The sequence below is a fragment of the Apium graveolens genome, chromosome 10, assembly GCF_009905375.1.
Source record: "Apium graveolens cultivar Ventura chromosome 10, ASM990537v1, whole genome shotgun sequence".
Classification (NCBI taxonomy): domain Eukaryota; kingdom Viridiplantae; phylum Streptophyta; class Magnoliopsida; order Apiales; family Apiaceae; genus Apium; species Apium graveolens.
The window spans coordinates 37,675,867-37,697,923 of NC_133656.1; the positions used below are offsets into that span (position 1 = coordinate 37,675,867).

At 35.0% G+C, this 22,057-nt stretch overlaps 1 protein-coding gene across 9 annotated transcripts; it reads right to left on the reverse strand.

Moving 5' to 3' along the window:
* Positions 1–2,947: 2,947 nt before the first annotated feature.
* On the reverse strand, positions 2,948–11,563 carry LOC141692300 (histone deacetylase 6-like). 9 transcript variants are annotated; one of them, XM_074497063.1, is made up of 10 exons: positions 11,000–11,563; positions 10,443–10,652; positions 8,775–8,904; positions 8,418–8,484; positions 5,429–5,974; positions 4,308–4,751; positions 4,058–4,200; positions 3,541–3,631; positions 3,362–3,431; positions 2,948–3,216 (listed from the first exon to the last, which is right to left on the reverse strand). In XM_074497063.1, exons 5-9 carry the CDS (start codon positions 5,972–5,974, stop codon positions 3,396–3,398), a joined length of 1,260 nt encoding a protein of 419 aa, XP_074353164.1. In that variant the 5' UTR covers positions 8,418–8,484; positions 8,775–8,904; positions 10,443–10,652; positions 11,000–11,563; the 3' UTR covers positions 2,948–3,216; positions 3,362–3,395. The 9 variants fall into 9 exon arrangements, with proteins under 9 accessions (XP_074353164.1, XP_074353171.1, XP_074353165.1 ...); XM_074497070.1 differs by lacking the exon at positions 11,000–11,563 and having other exon boundaries at positions 2,948–3,244; positions 10,443–10,798; XM_074497064.1 differs by lacking the exon at positions 11,000–11,563 and having other exon boundaries at positions 8,775–8,887; positions 10,443–10,795.
* Between the last annotated feature and the right edge of the window lie 10,494 nt (positions 11,564–22,057).

The window sequence follows — 22,057 nt, forward strand, 5'->3', positions numbered from 1 at the left end:
TAACTGTTTGTTTATGATTATCTGTATAAAATAAAATAAGAAAATGGCTATTTATACTTACGGAATATTAGTACCCGTTGGATCATATCAGATACGAAAATAGATTATTTAGCCGCTAAGTAACTATAAAAATGATCCAATTTGATACCAGTTTGGATAATTATCAAAACTGGGCTTTTTTTATCGTAGGTAACTCGTAGGCGCTACCCTTCGGGTGCGCACTGGGTAAATGCTACGGGCTCACGCAATAGCCTGCAAACCACGTGAACCAAGGTAAACCACATTTAATCGACAGGTTCTGGATTATGAGCCATAATCATAAATTCTCCTCCCGTGGAATTCGAACCTGTGACCAAGAGGATAGTTATCCCCTCTTTAACCGATTGAGCCAACCCTTGCGGGCTCAAAACTGGGCTTCTTATAATAAACCCTATGAGAAGATAATGTAATAATTTAATCAAAATATCTTGTCTCTTGAGAATACGGGTTTTATTGATCTATCGAAATGAATGTCGTATCAAAAATTTTGTATCGGGACTCGTACGGGTCAAACCGTACTCCGGATCAAAAAAGTCAAAATACGGAAAATGTTCAGAATAATCAGATTAGATTAGGAAGGATTTTTCGAAGACTTTTGGGATGTAACAACGCAAAAACGGTTGAAGTTGGACGATTCCCAGTTATATAAAATAGTTTATAATTACTCAAAAACATAATTATTAAATCCATTAATTCTTTATAAAATCATATAACAACCTATAAATTACCAAAAAAAATTTCACAATTATTTATAATTTATTTTGGACATATAAAAATTAAAAAACTCAAATTTTATCACATATAAACATCCAAACATCAATTCCAATTACCAGATAATTCACCAAAATTCACATAATAATTACATAATAATTATTTACTGATAAAACAATTATACAATATATCCCGAATATTACACCGCCTATCTCGGCTCACCGTAGTTGCCTTCAGCCATCTATATTGCCAATTATCTGGAGAAGTAAGAAACTCAATGTAATATCTACGCAGAACTTCTTTATATCACCGGTCAGTCAATGGTACCAGTCCTGTTAAGTATCATCATCAGTGTACCGGGATATTTAATATATTATCATCAATTTAGTGGGATCTCGCCTTAACATGAAATTATAAATAATGTCATGTAGCTAGACATGCTAGATAAAAGGGGAAAAAAGTGACAATGCACCATGTTAAATTGTAAATGAGAGCGTTAAGGTTGACACATGATGAGGAATAAGGATAAACAATTAATATATATGTTATTAATTAATTTATATATATTTAGTGTAAAAATAAATGATGTATTCATCTATCTATACTAATCTATACAAATTTATCGGTGCACAAATCTATCATATACAGGTCTAACTCTACAACCGGAAATTATAGTGCAACTTAAAAGCACAATTAGTGAAAAGATAACTAATTTCTAATAATAATTAAGAATGTTGAGTAATATCCTGTATTGTGAAACACATCTAAATCATAGCAGAAGGGGGAAAATAGTACTAAACTTAGGAAATAATATAATAACGTGGCAAGGGAGAGGAGGAAATAGTATAAGTTCTAAAAGCTACGTACCTAAACATCGAGCTCTGTGGCTTAAAAACAATTAAGGAAATAGTAGTCCTACTACTATTGCCTGCAGCCTCACTTGTATCAGGTGGTCCTCCGAGTCTATAAGTTGTAAATCAAAATTCTGGTTTTAAAAAAAAAAACAATGGAAAAAGGAAGAGAATGTGCATGTATCGCGAGATATCAAGGCGCATCCCCAAGGGAAAATCTTGGATCAACCAACAACTTAGCAAGATTTGTGACCTCTGATTATCGCATTTAACCAATGGAAATAGAACAGATGAAAATGCAAAGACTACTTCTGAGATTCCTGGAACTACACATTATTACAGATGGCTCTGTTACATACAAGAACAACTAACCGGGGCTGTATGTTTCGTGCTCTTTGAGGATAAACTGCCGAAGAGAAATTGAATTCCCCGATGATATTATTACGGATATTTCAATTTTACGCTGGATTAAAATGTTTCCTCTAAACTGCATGTTTGCAGTATCTATATATACAACTAGCATTAGATTACACAAAATGCAAATTATGTTGAAATTTTCCCAAAACAACTCCACTCCATTTCAAATATGTTCGCCTCGACTACATTTGAACTATGTAGGTACCACAAACTTTTTGTATTTCATTTGGTCTTCATTTTTATTTTATGTATGTAAAAAATATTCAATTTTCGGTCATTATAATAGAGCGTTTGGATGCATTGTGTTACGGAGGATATAGTAACGAGGGTTAATGTGAATAGGAATAAAATTGAAATCCGAAAGTTTGATTTACCCGCCAAGAAGGAATAAGGTTCTCATTCCCCCCACCAATAATTGCTCTTGTTGGAGATTCATGTAGTGGCTTGTTCTCTCACTACGATGAATCTGGATGAAAATGACGGCGAAAATTCAGTCTGAGCCACATATGTACGCAACAATAAATGAATAGGAATATTGCCCATAATTGATTAAATCAAAACAATCAAATGTTAAAGATTGAGATTGATGAGTTGGGCTGGCTCATCTACAGAGTGAATGGGCTAAAGGCTAGATGAGACTGATCAATTATTAGTAACAGAATATGTGATTTTGGTAGGTTCATCAGGAATTTAAAAACAATGGTAAAGAAGAGGATTTGATGATGGAGGATGAAATAGAATGGCAGTTTCGTAGAGAAGAGAAGGTGTATGATCTAATTAGTGTTTCGAAATGGAAGACCCGAACTAAGACTAACATACCTGCATAATTACGAATTGAACTTAAAGGCGTTAAATGACCCTGTCATGTCAGCCTGTCAGATACATTTACGAACCAGAAACCACTAGATTAAATACTAGCAATCCACAAATAAGACCAAAACTTGCAAGCTACAGTTATCCTTCAACATAGGTTAGGTTTACATGATGCAAGTGCAGTTTTACACCAATGAACCTTGGAGATTTGGGGAAAATTAAAGATGGATTCAGTAACATGATAAGTATCACTGACAAAAGTAGCTGCAAATACTAGTGAAGAGAATACAGACAGATAGAACTAGTCTTAATGGCTTTTTCCTAGTTGTGCATACAAGCCCAGTCTCATACTTTTCTGAAGTTTAGCTCACCACCATCCCTCAATCTGAAAAAAGCGAAAAAAATTACCAAACCTGAAAATTAAAAAACATGGCAGCAATTTCTCTATACACAAACAAAGTTGGCCAATTACGATTCTTGCGCTTATGCTAACAGGATCAGCAAAAACAAAATGCAAGCAAAAGGGGTACCTCATCTTAGCCATTAGACTTATCCTTGAAATCGTCATGTATTAGCTGACCTGTCCATATCCTCTTCATCCTATATAAAATGATTATCATGTAATCAAGGGGAGGTCATGAACTATGAACCTATAAAGAACGACGTTTTGCTGTCATAAAAAAACAAATAAACAGATAGTTTCACCAACCTCTTCTGGAACTTGGATAACAGGCGGTGCAGCCTGGAACTGGACACTGGGTGCATTTGGCAATCTAGAAACTTGTTCCAGACATTGATTTCTGCAGTGGCAGTGTAGATATATCAGAAAGTGATGTGCACAATTAGGAAACAAAAGGATAAATATAACATCCGTTTTTTATTTATTGTTGACAAGATAAAAAATCTACTTGCCATAGAAACCTTATTAGCCAGCATACACATGGAACGACAAAAGAAAAAACTATCTGAATTCGAAGGGAAGTGATGGACATAACAATCTACGCAACAAAGAGAGAACAAGAAGAATGTATCTCTGGTAGCGCATATAAACAAGTAAGCATGTAGCACTCGTGCTAAAGATTAAGGATTTTATAAGAACAGTACCATAGTCTAGAACGCATAATGTTAGACCAAACAATACATTGAACCTGAAGATACAGTATGCAAATACTAGCAGTAACTCAAATTTAAGGGGCAGACCGGACACAGCAGTTAATTACAGTTACCTGATTTTCTCTAAACCAGAAGGTGTATTTTTGTTTGCCATGGGTTTTGTCTGGTAATGAAGAGTATAGTCTGGACCGAAGTAATTGTAGTGTTCGTTATAAGGCAATTTATTGTCAAGTTCTTCGCCAACTGCAACCCCTGTCTGCAATAGTAAAACAGCTCAACGATGTTTGTGTGTCTGAGGGAGGGAGGGAGGGAGGGAGGGAGGGAGGGAGAGAGAGAGAGAGAGAGAGAGAGAGAGAGAGAGACCTCATAGCACCAGCATCGGGCCACATTCCGGATAGTGTACCCTCCTCCACCCAGAACCATCAGAGGAACATTGAAAGATCTCACAAACCTGAGGCAATCAGCATGACCTTTCATAGACAGGTTGAAGCATCCTAGCTTGTCACCAGATAACGAATCTGCTCCGCACTGAAGAACAACAACCTCTGGTTGGTAAGCCTCCATGACTTTCTGGATAATTGGTTGAAAAAGATTTTGGAAACTCTCATCATCGATACCATTGTCCAGTGGCACATTGAGAGCATAATGTTTTCCCTCACCGTGTCCATTGTGCTCAATTTTCCCACTTTCAGGGAAGAAGCCCTCCCCATATTTATGAAACGACACAGTCATAACCCTATTTGTGGTATAGAAGGCTTCTTCTACGCCATCTCCATGGTGTACGTCGATATCAATATAAAGCACACGCTGAAAAGTAGAACCGAATATGTGAGACAGTAGTACTGTTTAGCACAACACGTGAAATAATTGACAGCAGAGTAACAGACACTTCTACTCGGCACTGTAATTTTTTTATTCAATTTTAGTTTATTGTTTCTTATCCTTTCTTCTTCCTTTTTTTTGTTGAAAATTTCTTATCCTTTCTAAACTATCTACAATAACATAATTAAAAAAGAGTCTAATATATTCTCCATTTAATTTCTGAATAATATTTTAGCTGAAATTAGTTTTTCCTAAGTTCAATGTTTTTGTTGGGATTTTGGAAAGAAAACTAAATAGACGAATCTCAACAAAAGCCAGAAAATAAAAAAATATTGTAAAACATTTGTTTGTTTTACGAAGGATATATATTTTTTCTTTTTGTAATTTTGAAAAATGACATGAACATATATAGAAAATGACTTCTCTTCTTGGAAGAGAAAAACACTAGAAATGAAAATTTTCTCACAAATTATCATAATTTATGATAATCTAATAATGAAAAATAATTTCAAACTATAATTTTCAGACAAATATTTTTTCGAAATTTATTTTTTGGCAAATTTTCGAAAATATTTTTGAAAATAGAGTTATTTTCTGGACAGATTAAAGGAGAGACTTGAACAACAAAAATGTAAAACAGATCCAAAAATATAGTACATTACCCTGTGGATTTTGAGTAGTTCAAGAATCCCAAGCACAATATCATTAACATAACAAAATCCAGAAGCCTCAGATTTCTTAGCATGATGCAACCCACCAGCCCAATTGATAGCAATGTCAGCATCTTGCCTATTCAATTTCACAGCAGCACCGATAGACCCACCAGCAGAAGCCTGACAAAAACTAAACAACCCATCAAAAACAGGACAATCTCTACCAACTTTGTATCTCTTCACAACTTCTGAATGTGCTTGATCATCTACTATTTCAGGTGTAACAGAAGCAAGAAAGTTTATGTAATCTGGGGAATGAAATTTTTGAATGTCGCTTGCTTGTGCTGGAAAAGGACGCATGATTTCCATTTTTCGGTGGAGATTGTAGTGGACGATGAGATCGTGGGCCATCACGATTCTGTAAGGTTTCATCGGGTGGTCGCCATAGAAGTAGTCACCGATTCTGGGCTCGAAGAAGTATGTGACCTTACGTTTTGTTGCATCTGTGCCCGGTGAAGGGAGGGAAGCGCCAGAGAACTCGTCTTTCCTCGCCATCTTTTTGTAAGAAGCAATAATAAGAAGTAGAAATACACAACGGATATGGTGTAATATAAAACCCGATGACGTAGGTTCAAATCTTACCGAATAGTTTTAGTTCGGAAGGATCTTGGAAACCCACCAAATTACACAAACGCCGGGATCTTTTAAATGGATTATATATTCCGACAAGTTGGATTTTGACAATTTAGGTCCATAATCGGAAAAGTACCTCTTCTCGATCTTAATTCACATATAAATTCTGCATTCTCCAATATAAATAGCTAATAGGTTGCCAAGCATCTCATAATTCTCGTGAATCGACGACGAATAAACGATTAAGAGCTAAAAATTAAGAAAGTTTCAAATATTACAATTTGTCGCATTTGCATGTGTGCGTTATCAGTTTAATTGTATTATATTATGCGTTATAGCTGTAACGTATAGAAATTATTATGTTTTGGCTTATTAAAGTATTGTTTGTATTTGAAATTTAGTATGTAATTACTATGTATCTTTGATGGGTAAATTCTTAGATTTATTATGCACTTCATATGCATAGAATATTGTTCAGTTTAGACCACCTAAATTTTAAACACAGAGATCACGGATATATTAAATACATTATTTTATACTATGTTAATGATGTTATATTTTTATATTGATATACATTTATTGTATTATATGAGTGGCCTAGGGACCTTCAGTTACTTCTCCAAAAGATTTTGATGCGTAACGAAAAATTAAAATATTTATTTGTATTTATTTTATACTATTAGTTGGAAATATATTTAATTCTAATTTAAAATATAGGTATGTTATATATAAGTATTAGTAAGAATATTTTAGATTTTTGTAGAGAATAAGAAAGGATTTGTTTTCTTTACGAAGATTTTACTTGGTTATCAAGTTTTAGGAGTTCATATAAACAATTATAATATTATTTCTTGAATAGAATTGATTGATTATAATTGAAATTGAAATTGTTCTCTATCTTGTTATGGGTTGTGATCCTGACGAGCTTTTCTTCTTCGGTCACGAAATCCCCCTGATTCTTCACCTTAGGCGTGAGTTTTCTACGATTAATCCACATAATTCAATCCTTTTACTTGTTTTTAACCCTTGTCTTACATCATATTTAGTCAGTCGCGAAACAAACTCATTTGGCAAATCAAGTTCATTACACTATAATTGTCAAGTGCTTTGTACTAAAATTAGACAATAATATTATGTCAAGAAATGCATGGTCTATATTATGTACTGCAATGCTATAACATTAGTCTAGACTAAAATATAAATTATTTACTTTAATGTGTACAATTTTAATGTGAATGGTTGGTGTTGTGATACTATAATGAATAATTTTTAAATTTTATATTAAATAAATTTAATATATAATCACATGTATATACTTTTTGGGTTAATAAATATTTAACATCTCAAGAATGAAAACTGAACGTCATTGATAAAGTATATTCCTACAAATCTCCACGATCCCGGAATGGGAAACCGGAAATGTGATTATGATTTTTTTGTAGTCGTATCACCCAAACTAGGGCAGGTTATTGTCAATAGACTCACTAATTTAGCACATTTTCTACCAATTAATGACAGATACTAAAATGAGAAGTTTGTTAACCTGTACTTGAAACAGACTGCAGTATAAATTTTGAGTTCATGTGACCAAAGTGTCTGATAAAGATGCTCGTTTTATAACTTCAAGATGTTAGAGAAGCTTTCAAGAATTCTTGGGCTTGAAAAAAAGTTAAATAGTGCATACCCTCTACAGACCCAGGGTTATAGTGGAAGAAATTGTAAGACAAAATCAAAAAAAGCAAATCAGAGAGTATAACGAAAGTCACACGACAAATAGTACAACTTGAAAAAAATTTAGAATCTCTTCTGAATGAGCTGAAAATTTTGAGTAATACCACAACACAACTAGCCGGAAGTTAGATAAAAATAAGGCACCAATCAGGTACAGAACATGTAAGACCCATGCAAACTAGAAAAAAAAAACGAACAAAATAAGGAGCAGCAGAATGCCTAACTTCCAAAAATACATTGCTTTCATGTAGGAAGTATGGGTCCATAAATCATATGCATCTGGAAAGTCTCGAAGTCTAGTTTTTTATGCAACAAACGGTTTGTGAAAAAAGAACTTACTACAGAAAGTTACGACCATTTTAATGAAGGGATGTCTAGCTGTCCAGATTTCTGGAAATGCATTGAATCTGAAAGTTTCTTATACATTAAGGCTGAGGACTATATCAAGATGACACGATTGAGTGTCGCCATTTAAAGGAAAGCAGAAAATGCAGCTCAAAGGGTATTGTTAAAGGCCTTAACAAACAATGTTAAGTTCAATTTGCAGAGTGCACCGTGACAAGTCTGTTTTGCTACACAAGAAGTTATGCAATTCAGAAATTAAAGCAACAATCACTAATACACGCTTGCATACCTTTGGTGAGCAAGTGTCGTTGCATATTTGATCTGATTTACTTGTATTCTTTCTGAAAATCAATATCCTGCCAAAAATGAGAACTCAATGATGCAGTCACTAACATTTGTGTATATGCAGCAAACAATGCAAAGGAATAAAAATAAGAATACTGTGACATCCAATTTGATTAGCCTGTTAAGAAATTTTTAGTATAAGGATGTCAACTTCTAGAATCCCTGGAGAAAAGACCAGGCAAAACAGAAACTAAAGAAGGTGAAATTAACTAAATGTATCAAAGATAAATGTATCAGCAGCCAATATTTCACTAAACTCAAGCATGAGCATATAAAGATAAAAAGAGTTTATATTTCATACTATGCAACACAGGCTATGTGAAAGTTGAAGTGCTTCCTCCCACATGTCCACTCTGACAAGTCATTTGATACGGCTTGTGAAATCACTAATCTCCAGAAGTCCACCCTAGCGCTCTAATTAAAAGCAAAATCTGTATGATGCACTTAATCTTAATATGAAATGAAACAACTTTAAGCTGGCTAAAATATAAAGCTTACTTCCTAGATAACTTGTAATAATATATTGTGTAACTACAAGTATATACCAATTAAAAGAGAAAAATGTATATGCATACTTTAACTAATTTTTTTACTTTATAATTTCACCAGTTTAAGCACATGCGTAGGTGATTTCACCAAGTGAGTAGGTGCATAGGATCCTAAAACTCAATATAAACACTTTCTGTTACAACATATTCACTTCCCTGAGAAAGACCTTTGGAAACTATGTCAAAGTTTTCAAAGTCAAGGTCCCAAAATCCTTATTTGTGATTCATTTGAATCAAAAAATAAGAAATAGGAAGCAACTTGGTGATCAATTATCTTGTAATTTGTAAATGAAATACTCAAACATCTATACTTGGACCACCCTAACTTTTAACTACAAATCTGGCTCCTGCTTCCACAATTACATGTTGCTTTTAGTAGAGTATGGGTAATCCATATAGTTTTAAAATGACACCAAACATTTCTATCTAAAGCTATATTTGAACAACCTAATCTTTAAAAGTACATTGTATTTGTCACTATTACTCTAATTACCCATTTCTCACCATCTTCCCACTTGTATGCTTAGCTCACAATTATAGCAACATCTATACTTGGTTCTATATTTAGCACCAAGTACAGCATTTTACTATTTTGCATCCATTTTTAGCACCACGTTGGAGTGAGAATCTTTTTGGTGCTATAATTAATTGTTATAACATCACTTGGTGCTCCAACTACATGTCTTCCCATTGGAGTTAGACCAAAAAAATCGCCTCTCCAAAAAAATGTACTAAATTCTAAAAGAGAATCCCCCTGTCTACTCATACATAGGTATCACCTCTCCAAAAAAATGTACTAAATTCTAAAAGAGGATCCCCCTGTCTACTCATACATAGGTATTTCAATTCAATAAACCAGTAGAGATGCAAAATTGATTTGTGCTGCATTTTATGTCATCAAGTTGTACTAAACGCAATTTGTTTGACATTGATCATGGCTTTTGTTTTACAATGAGTTGTGCAAGTTGCGGAACGTAGTATCCTGTCAAAAACAGAGTTTATATTTAGGGTTAATTATCTTTTAACCCTTACAATATGGATACTCATAAACCTCGTGGTATTAAGTGGGGATAGGATTATAATCATTTAAATTTTTTAATCCCATGTTGGTATTGTTAACATGTATAAAATTAATGAAGTGTTATCCAAAAATTATAATCCTTTTTTTAAGTCATTTTTAAAAAGATTATAATCCTCTTATTATAATTCCTAATCCCATATGAAATAAATATACGACTCAAAATCTAAAGGACTATATTTCAAGCATAGCATAAAAATTTTAAAGAATTATAATCCAATCTTACACTTAATCTTTTCAAACAAATATAGAATATAATTATTTTATCATAGGACTAATTTTGATGAAATTAGTTATCCTTATAATTAGATGAAACAAATGGCCTAAAAAAATAAAATCGTACCTTTTAATATCCTGGAACTGTACCTCTTGACCCCAACATACCGATAGAAATCAAGATGAGCATGTGTGACATATTTGCTTGTTTTAATGACCCCTTAAACCCTTGACTGTGATATGTTAACACTCTCCGTTGTCGATTAAGAAAACGGTCTTATACTGCCGGAATTTGTCAAACCAATAATGAAGAAAAAAACTGCGGCTGTTATTTTACCTGACGAATACAAACACCAAATATATATGAACAACAACGATACGAACGCAAAAAGGGAGGTTATAAAAACTTTTTTATGTTATAAGTTAGATTGCCACGTAGCGAAAAGTTAAACAGTAAGCTAGATTCACAGAAATAGAAATTTTGCATTGTATTGGATAAATGTTTGTAAAAATCGGAAATCGGCATTAATCGGTAGGCCTACTAATTAGAAATTAATCAGTAATACGGAGATTAATCGGAAAGATTAATTGAAGCAAAAATCAGAATAACTAATATATTAAACTTTATAAATTATAAATATATTATATTATTAGCAACATATATTAATATTTAAGACTGGGCACCTAGCTGTAGAAAGACTCTGAAACTGGTTTAGGATAGTCCATGGGCTTTTGTCCATAAAGCCCAACTAAATCTCCAGCCATCCACATTTCTAATCATTTTAAACCTCTTCTTCTTTTTCAATAACGGGTTTAACGTTCGCCGCCGCCGAATCAACCATCTTTGTTTCACAGTTTCACGAATCCGTTCTAAATCTTGTAATCATTCTTTACTTTTCTCCAAAACCAAACAGATTCTTAACTCTTTCGATTTACCCACAACTAACTACCCTCAAGATACAATCAAAAAATACATTTATATCGAGCAATTGATTTGATAGATTCATAAGTGATCTTCGAAGATCTGATTTGAAGCGAATTTATTTTTTGATTTTGACCCGACTTTTGTCCGATTTTGACCCGATTTTGACCCATCTCCTTCAAAAACGTTTTTCCTACCATTTTCGGAGAATTTGATCGGTACGCCGCTGATCAACAATTAATCCTCCGATTAATCGTCGAAATCGATGATTTTTACAACCATGACCGGCTATAAATAGCCTCATTCGTAAAGATAAAAATGCACCCAAACAGCTTGCTTCTTTCTCTCTTTACTCAACTCTGTTTATCTCCTTTATTTATTTTTCCTATTTACTTTCTACAAAAATTCGATATAATACTATTATAACTAGTATTTTACAACACGTTATCGACACGAAACTTTGCCTAGACTGAGAAGGTATAATTTTATTTAAATGTACATATATATGAGTAGACGTGGTTACACCCTCTACATATAATTTAAATATATATATATATATATATATATATATACATATTTGTGTGTGATCAAAGTAGATGTGGTTACACCCTCTACTAAAAATTTAAATATATATGGTTGGAGCACCCCCTATTAAAATTATTTACAGTACCATTTTAATTTTGGGTAATACTGAAGTATTGTGGGAACCTTAATTTATAAATTACATAACTATCGGATAATAACTTTTGCCCCTAACTAACTTATGCAGGATTGTCCACTTTAATTTATTATCGGTCGGAGATAACCTGCATACGCAGATGTCCGTATGGAGGGTGAAAATTCATTTGTCATTTTATATATAAATCTGTTTATAATATCAATGATAATAATGATATATACATTTATTATTGCATACTTGTTAATGCACCCAATTAAGTAAGATTTTATGTAATATTTACAGTAATGAATTAAAATTTAATAATTTTCGTGTTAATTCAGATTTAGTATGACAAATATTACAAGCTTATCGTTCGTTGCCTTGGACATTTCTGGAGATAATTATTTATCATGGGTACAAGATGTAAAGTTGCATTTGGGTTCAAGGAAATTAAGCGACACAATAAAGGCAGAAAATAATCCGCGGCTGAAGAAAACTTTACCTCTATAGTTTTTCTCTGATACCACATGCATGAAGATTTAAAATCTGTGTACTTAGAAGTCGAGGATCCCTTTATTTTATGGGAAAATATAAAGGATAAGTTTGATCACCCGAAACTAGTTTATCTACCTGCAGCTGAAAATGATTGGGCTAATTTAAGACTTCTGGATTTTAAGAGTGTCCGAGCATATAGTTCTGGTTTGTTCAAAATAAGTTGTAGGCTTATTATGTGTGGTGATAAAGTTACGGAGAAAAGAAAAATCAATAAAACGCTATCAACTTTTCACCCCAACAATATCAACTTAGCAGAGATGTACAGCGAGCGCAAATTTACTAAATTCAGGGATATTCTATCAACTCTCCTCGTTGTTGAACAAAATCATGAATTGATTATTAAGAATCATAAATCCCGTCCAACAGGATCTTCCCCATTACCTGAAGTAAATAACATGTCATTCCAACAGAATGTACGTGAAAAAAGGTATAGAGGAGGACATGATCAAGGTCGGTACTGTGGACGAGGTCGGAGCCACGTGCATTTTCATCCATATAACAACTCTGGTCACCGGAAGTGGCAATCTGAATCACAGAGTAAAAGAAAGGCACCACGAGGAGGAAAAACTGAAAATGTTTGTTATAGGTGCGACATGGATGGGCACTGGACACGTAATTGTCATGCCCCAAATCATCTTGTTAATCAATACCAATCTTTTCTCAAAAGTCAAAAGAGAAAATGGTAGAAACAAATTTTGCCAACAATAACATGGATGATTTCCCGAAAATCACAAATGGAGGAATAAGCATTAATGGTCTGAATGAACCTAACGAACCTCCCATATGGAAGCCTGAAGATTAGTTTCATATAATTACTATAGTAGTGTATATTGTGTGCTTTATTTTATTTGAACTATGTAGTGTGTTATGTTCTTATCAAATACATTATGTTTCTTAATTAAATACAGAATGGATTCTGAAGATATATACATTGCTGATTGTGGTTCAACTCATACGATTCAACAAAACCGAAAATATTTTACCCTTATAACCAAAACCAAAACTCAAGTTGGAACTATTTCGGGCGTATCTAATATAATCGAAGGTATTGGAAAAGTTGGTTTCGTCCTACCTAATGGTACCCATATACACATTCCAAATGCATTATATTCTATTAAGTCTACTAGAAATCTTCTTAGTTTTAAAGATATCCGACTCAATGATTTTTACATGGAAACTACATCTGAGGCTGATAGGGAATATCTTCTTAATACTTTCGCTAATCCTAGCAATAAGAAAATCTTAGAAAAGTTTCACTCACTTTCCTCAGGATTATATATGATGAAAATTAGAACTATTAGGTCACACAATGTCATTGCTTCCAAACTCATAGATCCAAAATCTTTTACACTTTGGCATGAAAGATTAGGTCATCCTGGCCTCTCTATGACGTGTCACATTATAAAAAATTCTACTGGTCATCCTCTTAAAGATTTTAAAGTTCTTTCCAATAGTGACCTTCCCTGTTCAGTATGTTCTTTAGGAAAATTGATTACTAGACCATCTTCTACTAAAGTTCAACTTGAAAGCAACTTTTCTAGAAAGGATTCAAGGCGACATATATGGACCTATACACCCATCATCCGACCCATTTAGGTACTTCATGGTATTAATCGATGCCTCAACTAGATGGTCTCATGTTTGTCTTCTCTCAACTCGCAATGATGCTTTTGTAAAATTACTTGCCCAAATAATCAAATTACGAGCTCAATTCCCAGATCATTGCATTAAGTTAATTCTTTAAATAATGCCAATGAATTCACACCTACAACCTTTGTTTACTATTGCATGTTTGTAGGAATCTCAGTTGAACACCCAGTTCCTCTTGTACATACACAAAATGGTTTAGCCGAGCCCTTTATCAAAAGACTCCAACTTATTGCAAGACCACTGTTGTTGAAAGCAAAATTACCTACATCTATTTGGGGTCACGCAATACTTCATGCTGTTAATATTATTAGGATTAGACTAACTTCCTACAACCAATATTCTCCGCTACAACTGGTACTTGGTCAAGTTCTTAATATTTCTCACTTCAAAATTTTCGGAAGTGCTGTATATGTACCGATTGCTCCACCACAAAGATCGAAGATGAGAGCTCAAAGAAGAGTAGGTATCTACGTTGGTTTTGATTCCACGTCTATAATTAGATATCTGGAGCCTCTAATCGGAGATTTATTTACCGCAAGATATGCATATTGTCATTTTGACGGGTCTATGTTTCCTCCCTTAGGGGGAGATACACATTCAAATAAAGTTAATCCTGACCTAACATGGAATGCATCAGGATTATATTTTCTAGATTCACGTACTGGTCAATGCGAACTTGAAGTTAAAAGAATTATCCGTATGTAAAATATCGCAAACCAAATGCCTGACGCATTTAACGATTCTAAAAATATAACTAAAACTCATATACATGCAGTAAATACTCTAGCTAGAATAGATATTCCAATTCAAAAATCAGATACAAAAAAATTGGTTACAGAATCAAAGCCACGCCTGAAGCGTGGTAGACCGGTCAGTGCAAAATATGTTCACCACGAAAAAGAAAAGTGAAGAAAATTACCCATGAAGTTGCACATGCTCTAGAAGAAGCAAATTCCTCTAAAGTGGTATTATCACCTGAAGAGATTCCGGTCCCTGAAGATACGGGATTAAACAATCATGAAATTTCGATAAATTATGTGCATGATATGAAATTATGGGATCGAAGTAAAGCCATAATCGATGATGTATTTGTGTATTCCGCAGCATTGGATGTTGACATAAATTCGTATCCTGAACCATAAACTATGGATGAATATCGTCGAAGAAAAGACTGGCCAAAATGAAAAGCGGGAATCGAAATAGAATTAAATTCATTGTGTAAAAGAGAAGTATTTGGACCTGTTGTCCAAACATCAATTGGTGTGAACCCTCTTAGGAATAAATGGGTATTCATAAGAAAATGAAATGAAAAGAATGAAATAATGAGATATAAAGCCCGCTTGTAGTACAAGGGTTTTCTCAAAGGCCTGACATTGATTATCAAGAGACATACTCGTCAGTGATGGATGGAATTACTTTTCGTTTTATATTCGGTATGACATCTAAAGAAAAATTGGAAACACGTCTTATGGACGTTGTTACTGCATACATGTATGGTTCACTTGATTGATAGTGAAATTTCTATGAAAATCCCAAAAGGGTTAAAAATGGATGAGTTTAAGAAACCTCGTCATATATACTCCATTAAACTTCAACGATCATTGTATGGGCTGAAACAATCTGGTCGTATGTGGTATAAAAGACTAAGTCATTTTTTACAAAAGAATGGGTATATTAGTAACCAAATTTCTCCATGTGTTTTTATCAAAAAATCACAATCTGGTTTTGGATTATTGTTATATATGTGGATGATTTAAATCTTGTAGGAACAGTTACAGAGGTTAATGATGATGTCATATACCTAAAGACAGAGTTTAAAATGAAAGATCTCGGAAGAACAAAATATTATCTTGGGATACAAGTCGAGCACTTGTCAACATGAATTTTCCCCCACCAATCCACGTATATAGAAAAGGTCTTGAACAGATTTTACATGGATAAATCTCATCCATTGACTACTCCAATGGTAGTTAGATCTTTAGAACCTGATAAAGATCCATTTCGACCACGAGAAGATGGTGAAGAGGTTCTTGGTCCTGAAATTCCATATCTTTAAGCAATTGGTGCACTTATGTATCTTGTAAATAATACAAGGCCAGATATTGCATTTGTTGTGAATTTATTGGCTAGATTTATCTCTGCTCTGATGGACATACACTGGAATAGGATCAAGCATATATTTTGTTATCTTCATGGAACAATTAATTTTGGGTTATTCTTCCCGAAAAACTCAACATCTCAGTTGATCGGATTTGTAAACGCTGGATATTTGACAGATCCTCATTTTGGCAAATCACAAACAGGATATGTATTTACATTTTGCGGTGCAGCCATTTCCTAAAAATCTATAAAGCAAACTACAGTGGCAACCTCAATAAATCACTCGAAACTCATTGCAATTCATGAAGCCAGTAGAGAATGTATTTGGTTGCGGTCTATTATCAAGAATATTCAAGAATTATGTGGATTACCGGACATCACAAGAAATCCTACTGTCATGTTTGAGGACAACACTGCATGCATTGATCAACTTAAGGAAGGATATATCAAAGGAGACATGACGAAGCACATTTCACCAAAATTCTTCTATACTCAACAGCTTCAAAAGAATCGTGAAATTGATATACAACAAATTCGATCATATGACAACCTTGCAGATTTATTCACGAAATCATTACCAAATTCAACATTTGGGAAGTTATGACATAACATTGGAATGCGTCGACTCAAGGATGTGTTACAACAAAACTAAAGATAATGATTAGTTTTTCCTTGTACATTTTTTCCTTCACCAAAGTTTTTATCCCACTGGGTTTTTCTTTGACAAGGTTTTAACAAGGCAATTTATGATCCACACTATCATGACAATCAAAGGGGAGTGTTATAAGTTGATTTCCATGTAGTCAAAAGTTAAATAGCAAGCCTAGATTCATAGGAGTAGAAATTTGACATTGCATTTAATGAACATGTTGCTTATATTGGTTATAATTAGCCTCATTCGTAAAGATAAAAATGCACCCAAGTAGCTTTCTTCTTTCTCTCTTTACTCAACTCTCTTTATCTCATTTATCTATCCACTCTATTTACTTTCTACAGACGTTCAATATAATACTGGTATAGCTAGTATTTTACAACATTTTAAAATTTATTTGAAGATTTGATCATACCAATATTTTCTCGAGTTTTGGGAAAATGATGTTGAGTCTTCGAGCTTTTGTTTTCTGTTATGAATTAAAAACTAGGGTATGTTAATTGCTTTATTTAATACTAGGGTTCATGAGCTTCGAGGCTCGATTTGACTGCTCTTGTGTCTCGTGACTCGATCTGCCTTAACAAGATGCCTACGTACCTTGCTGATTGTCAAGGATCAAGTCAAAAAACGTAATTCTAATTTATGGGGTGAGACCCCTTATATAGATATTGAAAGTCCTTGAATTGGACTAGAGTTAGGAGACTTGGTGGGCAAGTCTCTGAATTAGAATGAACTTTGGAGTCCTAAGATGTAGAAAACTGATTCCTTATCCCATGAGGTTCCTTGGAGGCCAATCTTCAAGGAATTATATTCCTAACTGGACTTTATTTATCAGCTGATTTATCCCTTATTAATTAATTACGAAATTAATTAATATTCAGGGTTTTGGGCCTTTTTTAATGGGCCTAGCTGCCAGCCCAATTCTGATATAATTAATGTGATATTAATTACATAATCGGGGTTTATTTTATTCCCTATCATTTTCCCCCCAACTTCTGGGAAACCGTAAAAAGATTTCGCAGAAGTTAAGTTCATTCGTTCCCTTATAGGGTATCGTTTTTGCGTAAAGTGTGGAGCGACCTACACATATACAACAATTTGCCTTTTTAGGGATTTTTGGAATCTCCCTATCACTTTCTTTTACCTTTATTCCTATTATTTAGTAATTATCTTAATTTCCAAAAAAATTCCATTAATTTCTGAGAATTTTCCTTAATTTCCAGGAATTTTCCCTTAATTTCTGGGATTTTCCCTTAATTTTCAGGAATTTTTCCTTAATTTTGGGATTTTTCCTTAATTTTCAGGAATTTTCACTTAATTCTGGAATTTTTCCTTAATTTTCAGGATTTATTCCTAATTTTCCAAAAAATATTCATAATTTTCAGGAAATTTTTAAGGAATTTCCTTAATTTCTGCAATTTTTATGAATTTTTCAGAAATTTTCCCCCCTTTTTTTCTTTTTTCTTATCTTTTTCTTTTATAAAAAAAATACCCCCTTTTTCGACCAGGAATCCCATTCGACCAGGATCCTGGTCGAATTAAGCTTCAATATGCCCTTGTCGAAGCACATTTCGGGCATGATGTTTCGACTAGGATTCTTGGTCGAATTTCGGTCAGGATTTTTCCTATATATATATATATTTAGGCCCATTTTGCTGGCTAGGGAGTCTATTTAAGAGTGAGGTGGGAGTGTGATTTCACTCACACTTCTCATTTCACTCTTCTTCATTTCTCAAAATCTCATCTCCTCTCAAACACTCTCAAACACTCTCAACAGACCATCTTTGGTCCAACACAACTACCTCAGAGGAGCCTGGTATGGATGGAACTAGAATCCTGCCCTGACTACGACGGAAGAATTTCCTAGGCATCTGCAACAAATTTATAAAATGTTCTGCAGGGGTGAGCAATTAATTGCTCAGCAGTACCACTATATGAATAATAAGTAAGGCAATCTATGATAAAACAATGATAGGAACATAAATTATAACTCATTTATAAAAGCAAGGTAAACATTCATGAACTGGATATTCAAAACTAGCATGCTTTGTAAAACAATAACATCAGTCGTGTGATGTGTATAAACACCAGAGTTAAATTTTAGCATGTTATCTCACTTTCAAATCATTTGTTTCAAAAAAGTTGATTTGTTAGACAACTTTAAAACTGAATCTATTAAATCTATTGGACGTTCAACGGGTGAAGATAGCTGATCAGTCTACCCTCACCGGACAGCGACTAACGGCCATCCAGAATAAAGAATGTGTTCTGGAACTTGGAAAAAGACTAGCTAGGTCTTTCCCCCAACGCTGGACTAATTGGTTAAACAGAGCGCCTAACCGAATTAGCCACTTACGCCTACTCAATTCCAATAGATCAACTGAATTCCCTTTTTACTATTCCAAAGTTCCACGACATAGGTGGGTCAAAACATTCCACGACATAGGTGGATCAAAACCTTCCATGACTTAGGTGGATTAAAACTTTCTCTTTATCCAGTTTTCAAAATCACTATCACCTATCTCTTTTTAAAACCATTATGTCACATCACACTATTCAAAACTTCCTTTCATTTTAATCACATTTAGAGATAGGTTCTTTTAGAAGTTACTTTTCCCCAAAACATATTTTTAAACAACATTTCCAAATACAGGGGATTCGTAACTTAAAACGTTCTGTTCCATTACAAGAATAAAATAACAGTTACTCATATATAATGAACCACAAGAGTATGGCCAGGGGTACTTGCCTTGCAGAGCTTTACAACTATTACTGATCGACTCTGAGCCAACTCGGACGCTCGGGCTTTATCGTCTAACAACTACATCACCTTGGATTCGACTTCAACACTCAGGTTCTTCGGTTGAAACCCTACTGAGCTCGTCAACTGTCCACTAGGTTATCCTTAGTCCAACGTCAACTTTCAGTTTCCCGACTAGAACCTACAGGGTCGAAACACTCTATCTTAGACGTCTAGGTATGCTTGACATATCCTCGCTAATAACCTACCAGTACGATAACATATCCCGACTCGTAATTATTCATATTATAATAACACACACAATAATTAGGGTTCACGTTCTCGGAAATCGGTTCGATGTTCGTTTTCAGAAAATACGTATACTCATCATTTTACGAAATAAGGGTTATTGGTTTTTGAAAAATATTCACCATAACATAGAATCAAGTTCGTATAAAAATATATATGTATTTATACATTCGCTCGACGTCCCGATAATTACCGGATAGGCTCCCGTGTTTCCGTTGTTTGATATCCCGGAAATCGGGCAGCACTTCCTTTATTTATCGGACTATCCTGTCGAAACACTTCGACATCTCAATCAACAACCAATTCAACAATCAATCCAATAATCACAATTCGTCAACTAAATTACTTGCCGACTTTGATAGGGAAGAAAATAAGACCTGGGTATGTAATTAAAGTTGCATTAATCATATCAGAATTGGGCCAACAGCTAGGCCCATTTGAGAAAGCCCAAAACCCTGAATATTAATTAATTTCGTAATTAATTAATAAGGATAAGTCAGCTGATAAGATGAGTCCCAGTGGAGAAATACATCCTTGTAGATTGGTCTCAAAGGAACCTGGTGGGATAAGGAATCAACTTTCTACCTCTTAGAACTCCAAAGTCCATTCTACTTCTGAGACTTGCCCACCAAATCTTCTAACCCAAGTGCAATTCAAGGACTCCCAACATCTATATAAGGGGCCTCACCCCACAGATCAGAACTACGTTTTTGACTTGATCCTTGACAATCAGCAAGGTACGTAGGCATCTTGTTAAGGCAGATCGAGCCACGAAACATAAGAGCAGTCAAATCAAGCCTCGAAGCTCACGTTCCTTAGTAATAAATACAGCAATTAATATACCTTAGTTTTTGATCCATAACATTTGGCGCCGTCTGTGGGACAAACACAACAACAACCATGGTGAGAACACGGAGAACAAGCAGCGCCTTTGAAGGAAGAACACCTGCGGGGACAACCCAAACGATTTCGTCAACCGTGGAGGTACCTCCGCATTCAACCTATGCCACCACCCAAGGAGGAGCCCAGGTAGGGGCAACTGAACCTCAACCTCAAGGGACGATTCCCCCGGCTCCTCAAGGTACGAATCCCCAACTTCAACAACTACATACACCTGTGAATTCTCGACCCATTGGGTATGAGTATTCAACTATTGTGACCACTAACCCCCTTATGGGATGCCCCTTTACCCCGAGGTTGGAGGAAGTGGACATGCTGGACGGAGTGAAGCACGGGGGTAAACACCCCCTACATACAAGGTTTGGCTCTTATCCCGGAAGATCAGGAATTTTCTGGTCCTTATACTGGGAGAGACTCCGAATCTTTGGATGATGAAGTGGCCCCAAGAAGGAGACGTGCTGGCAAAGAGCTGATGGCTGATGGTAACCAACGTCCTAGGAGCACCCGATGGGTGATCCAAGAAGTGCAGGAGAGAATTAAGGCCCAAGAGGCTGAGATTCAAAGGCTGAAGCGAGACTTGGAGGCGCACCAGGCTCCCAGGCCCCCATTACCACCTAGGGGGAGAAATCCTCCTCCAATCATAGACCTGGATGGTCCGTCACAAAGAAGGGTTATAGTCCCGAGAACTGATCCAAGCAATCTTCTTCCCCTTGGAGATCCTGATGATCCTACTCCACCATTCACTGAAGAGATAATGAATGCCCATATCTCAAGGAAGTTCAAGATGCCCACTATCAAAGCTTATGATGGTACGGGAGATCCGCTAATCATGTCAGGACATTCTCCAATGCACTGTTGTTGTAGCCCGTGAATGACGCTATTAAGTGTCGGGCCTTTCCTCAAACCCTGTCGGGTATGGCTCAAAGATGGTATAGTCGTTTTCCCCCGAACTCTATTGGGTCCTTCAGAGAATTAAGTCGGGCTTTTATTAAGCAGTTCATCAGCGGGATAGTGCATGAGAAAAGTTCAGCATCCCTCATGAGCATTGTGCAGGGAGCGAAGGAATCCTTGAGAGACTACCTGAATTGTTTCACAAAGGAGACTTTAAAAAGTCCCGGACCTTGATGACAAGGTAGCCATGATAGCACTGCAACAGGGAACTAGGGATGAATTCTTTAAGATGTCCTTGGCCAAGCGCCCCCCTGAAAGTATGTTGCAGCTCCAAGATAGGGCCGAAAAGTACATCAAAGTGGAGG

Bases quoted from the DNA above. Each gene is read 5' to 3' on its own strand.
- LOC141692300 (XM_074497063.1), bottom strand. From the start codon at position 5,974: ATGGCGAGGAAAGACGAGTTCTCTGGCGCTTCCCTCCCTTCACCGGGC. The intron at 3,632-4,057 runs GTAACTGTAATT...CTGCCACTGCAG, and splicing joins TCTGGTTTAGAGAAAATCAG to AAATCAATGTCTGGAACAAG. The intron at 3,432-3,540 runs GTTGGTGAAACT...CATTTTATATAG, and splicing joins TTATCCAAGTTCCAGAAGAG to GATGAAGAGGATATGGACAG.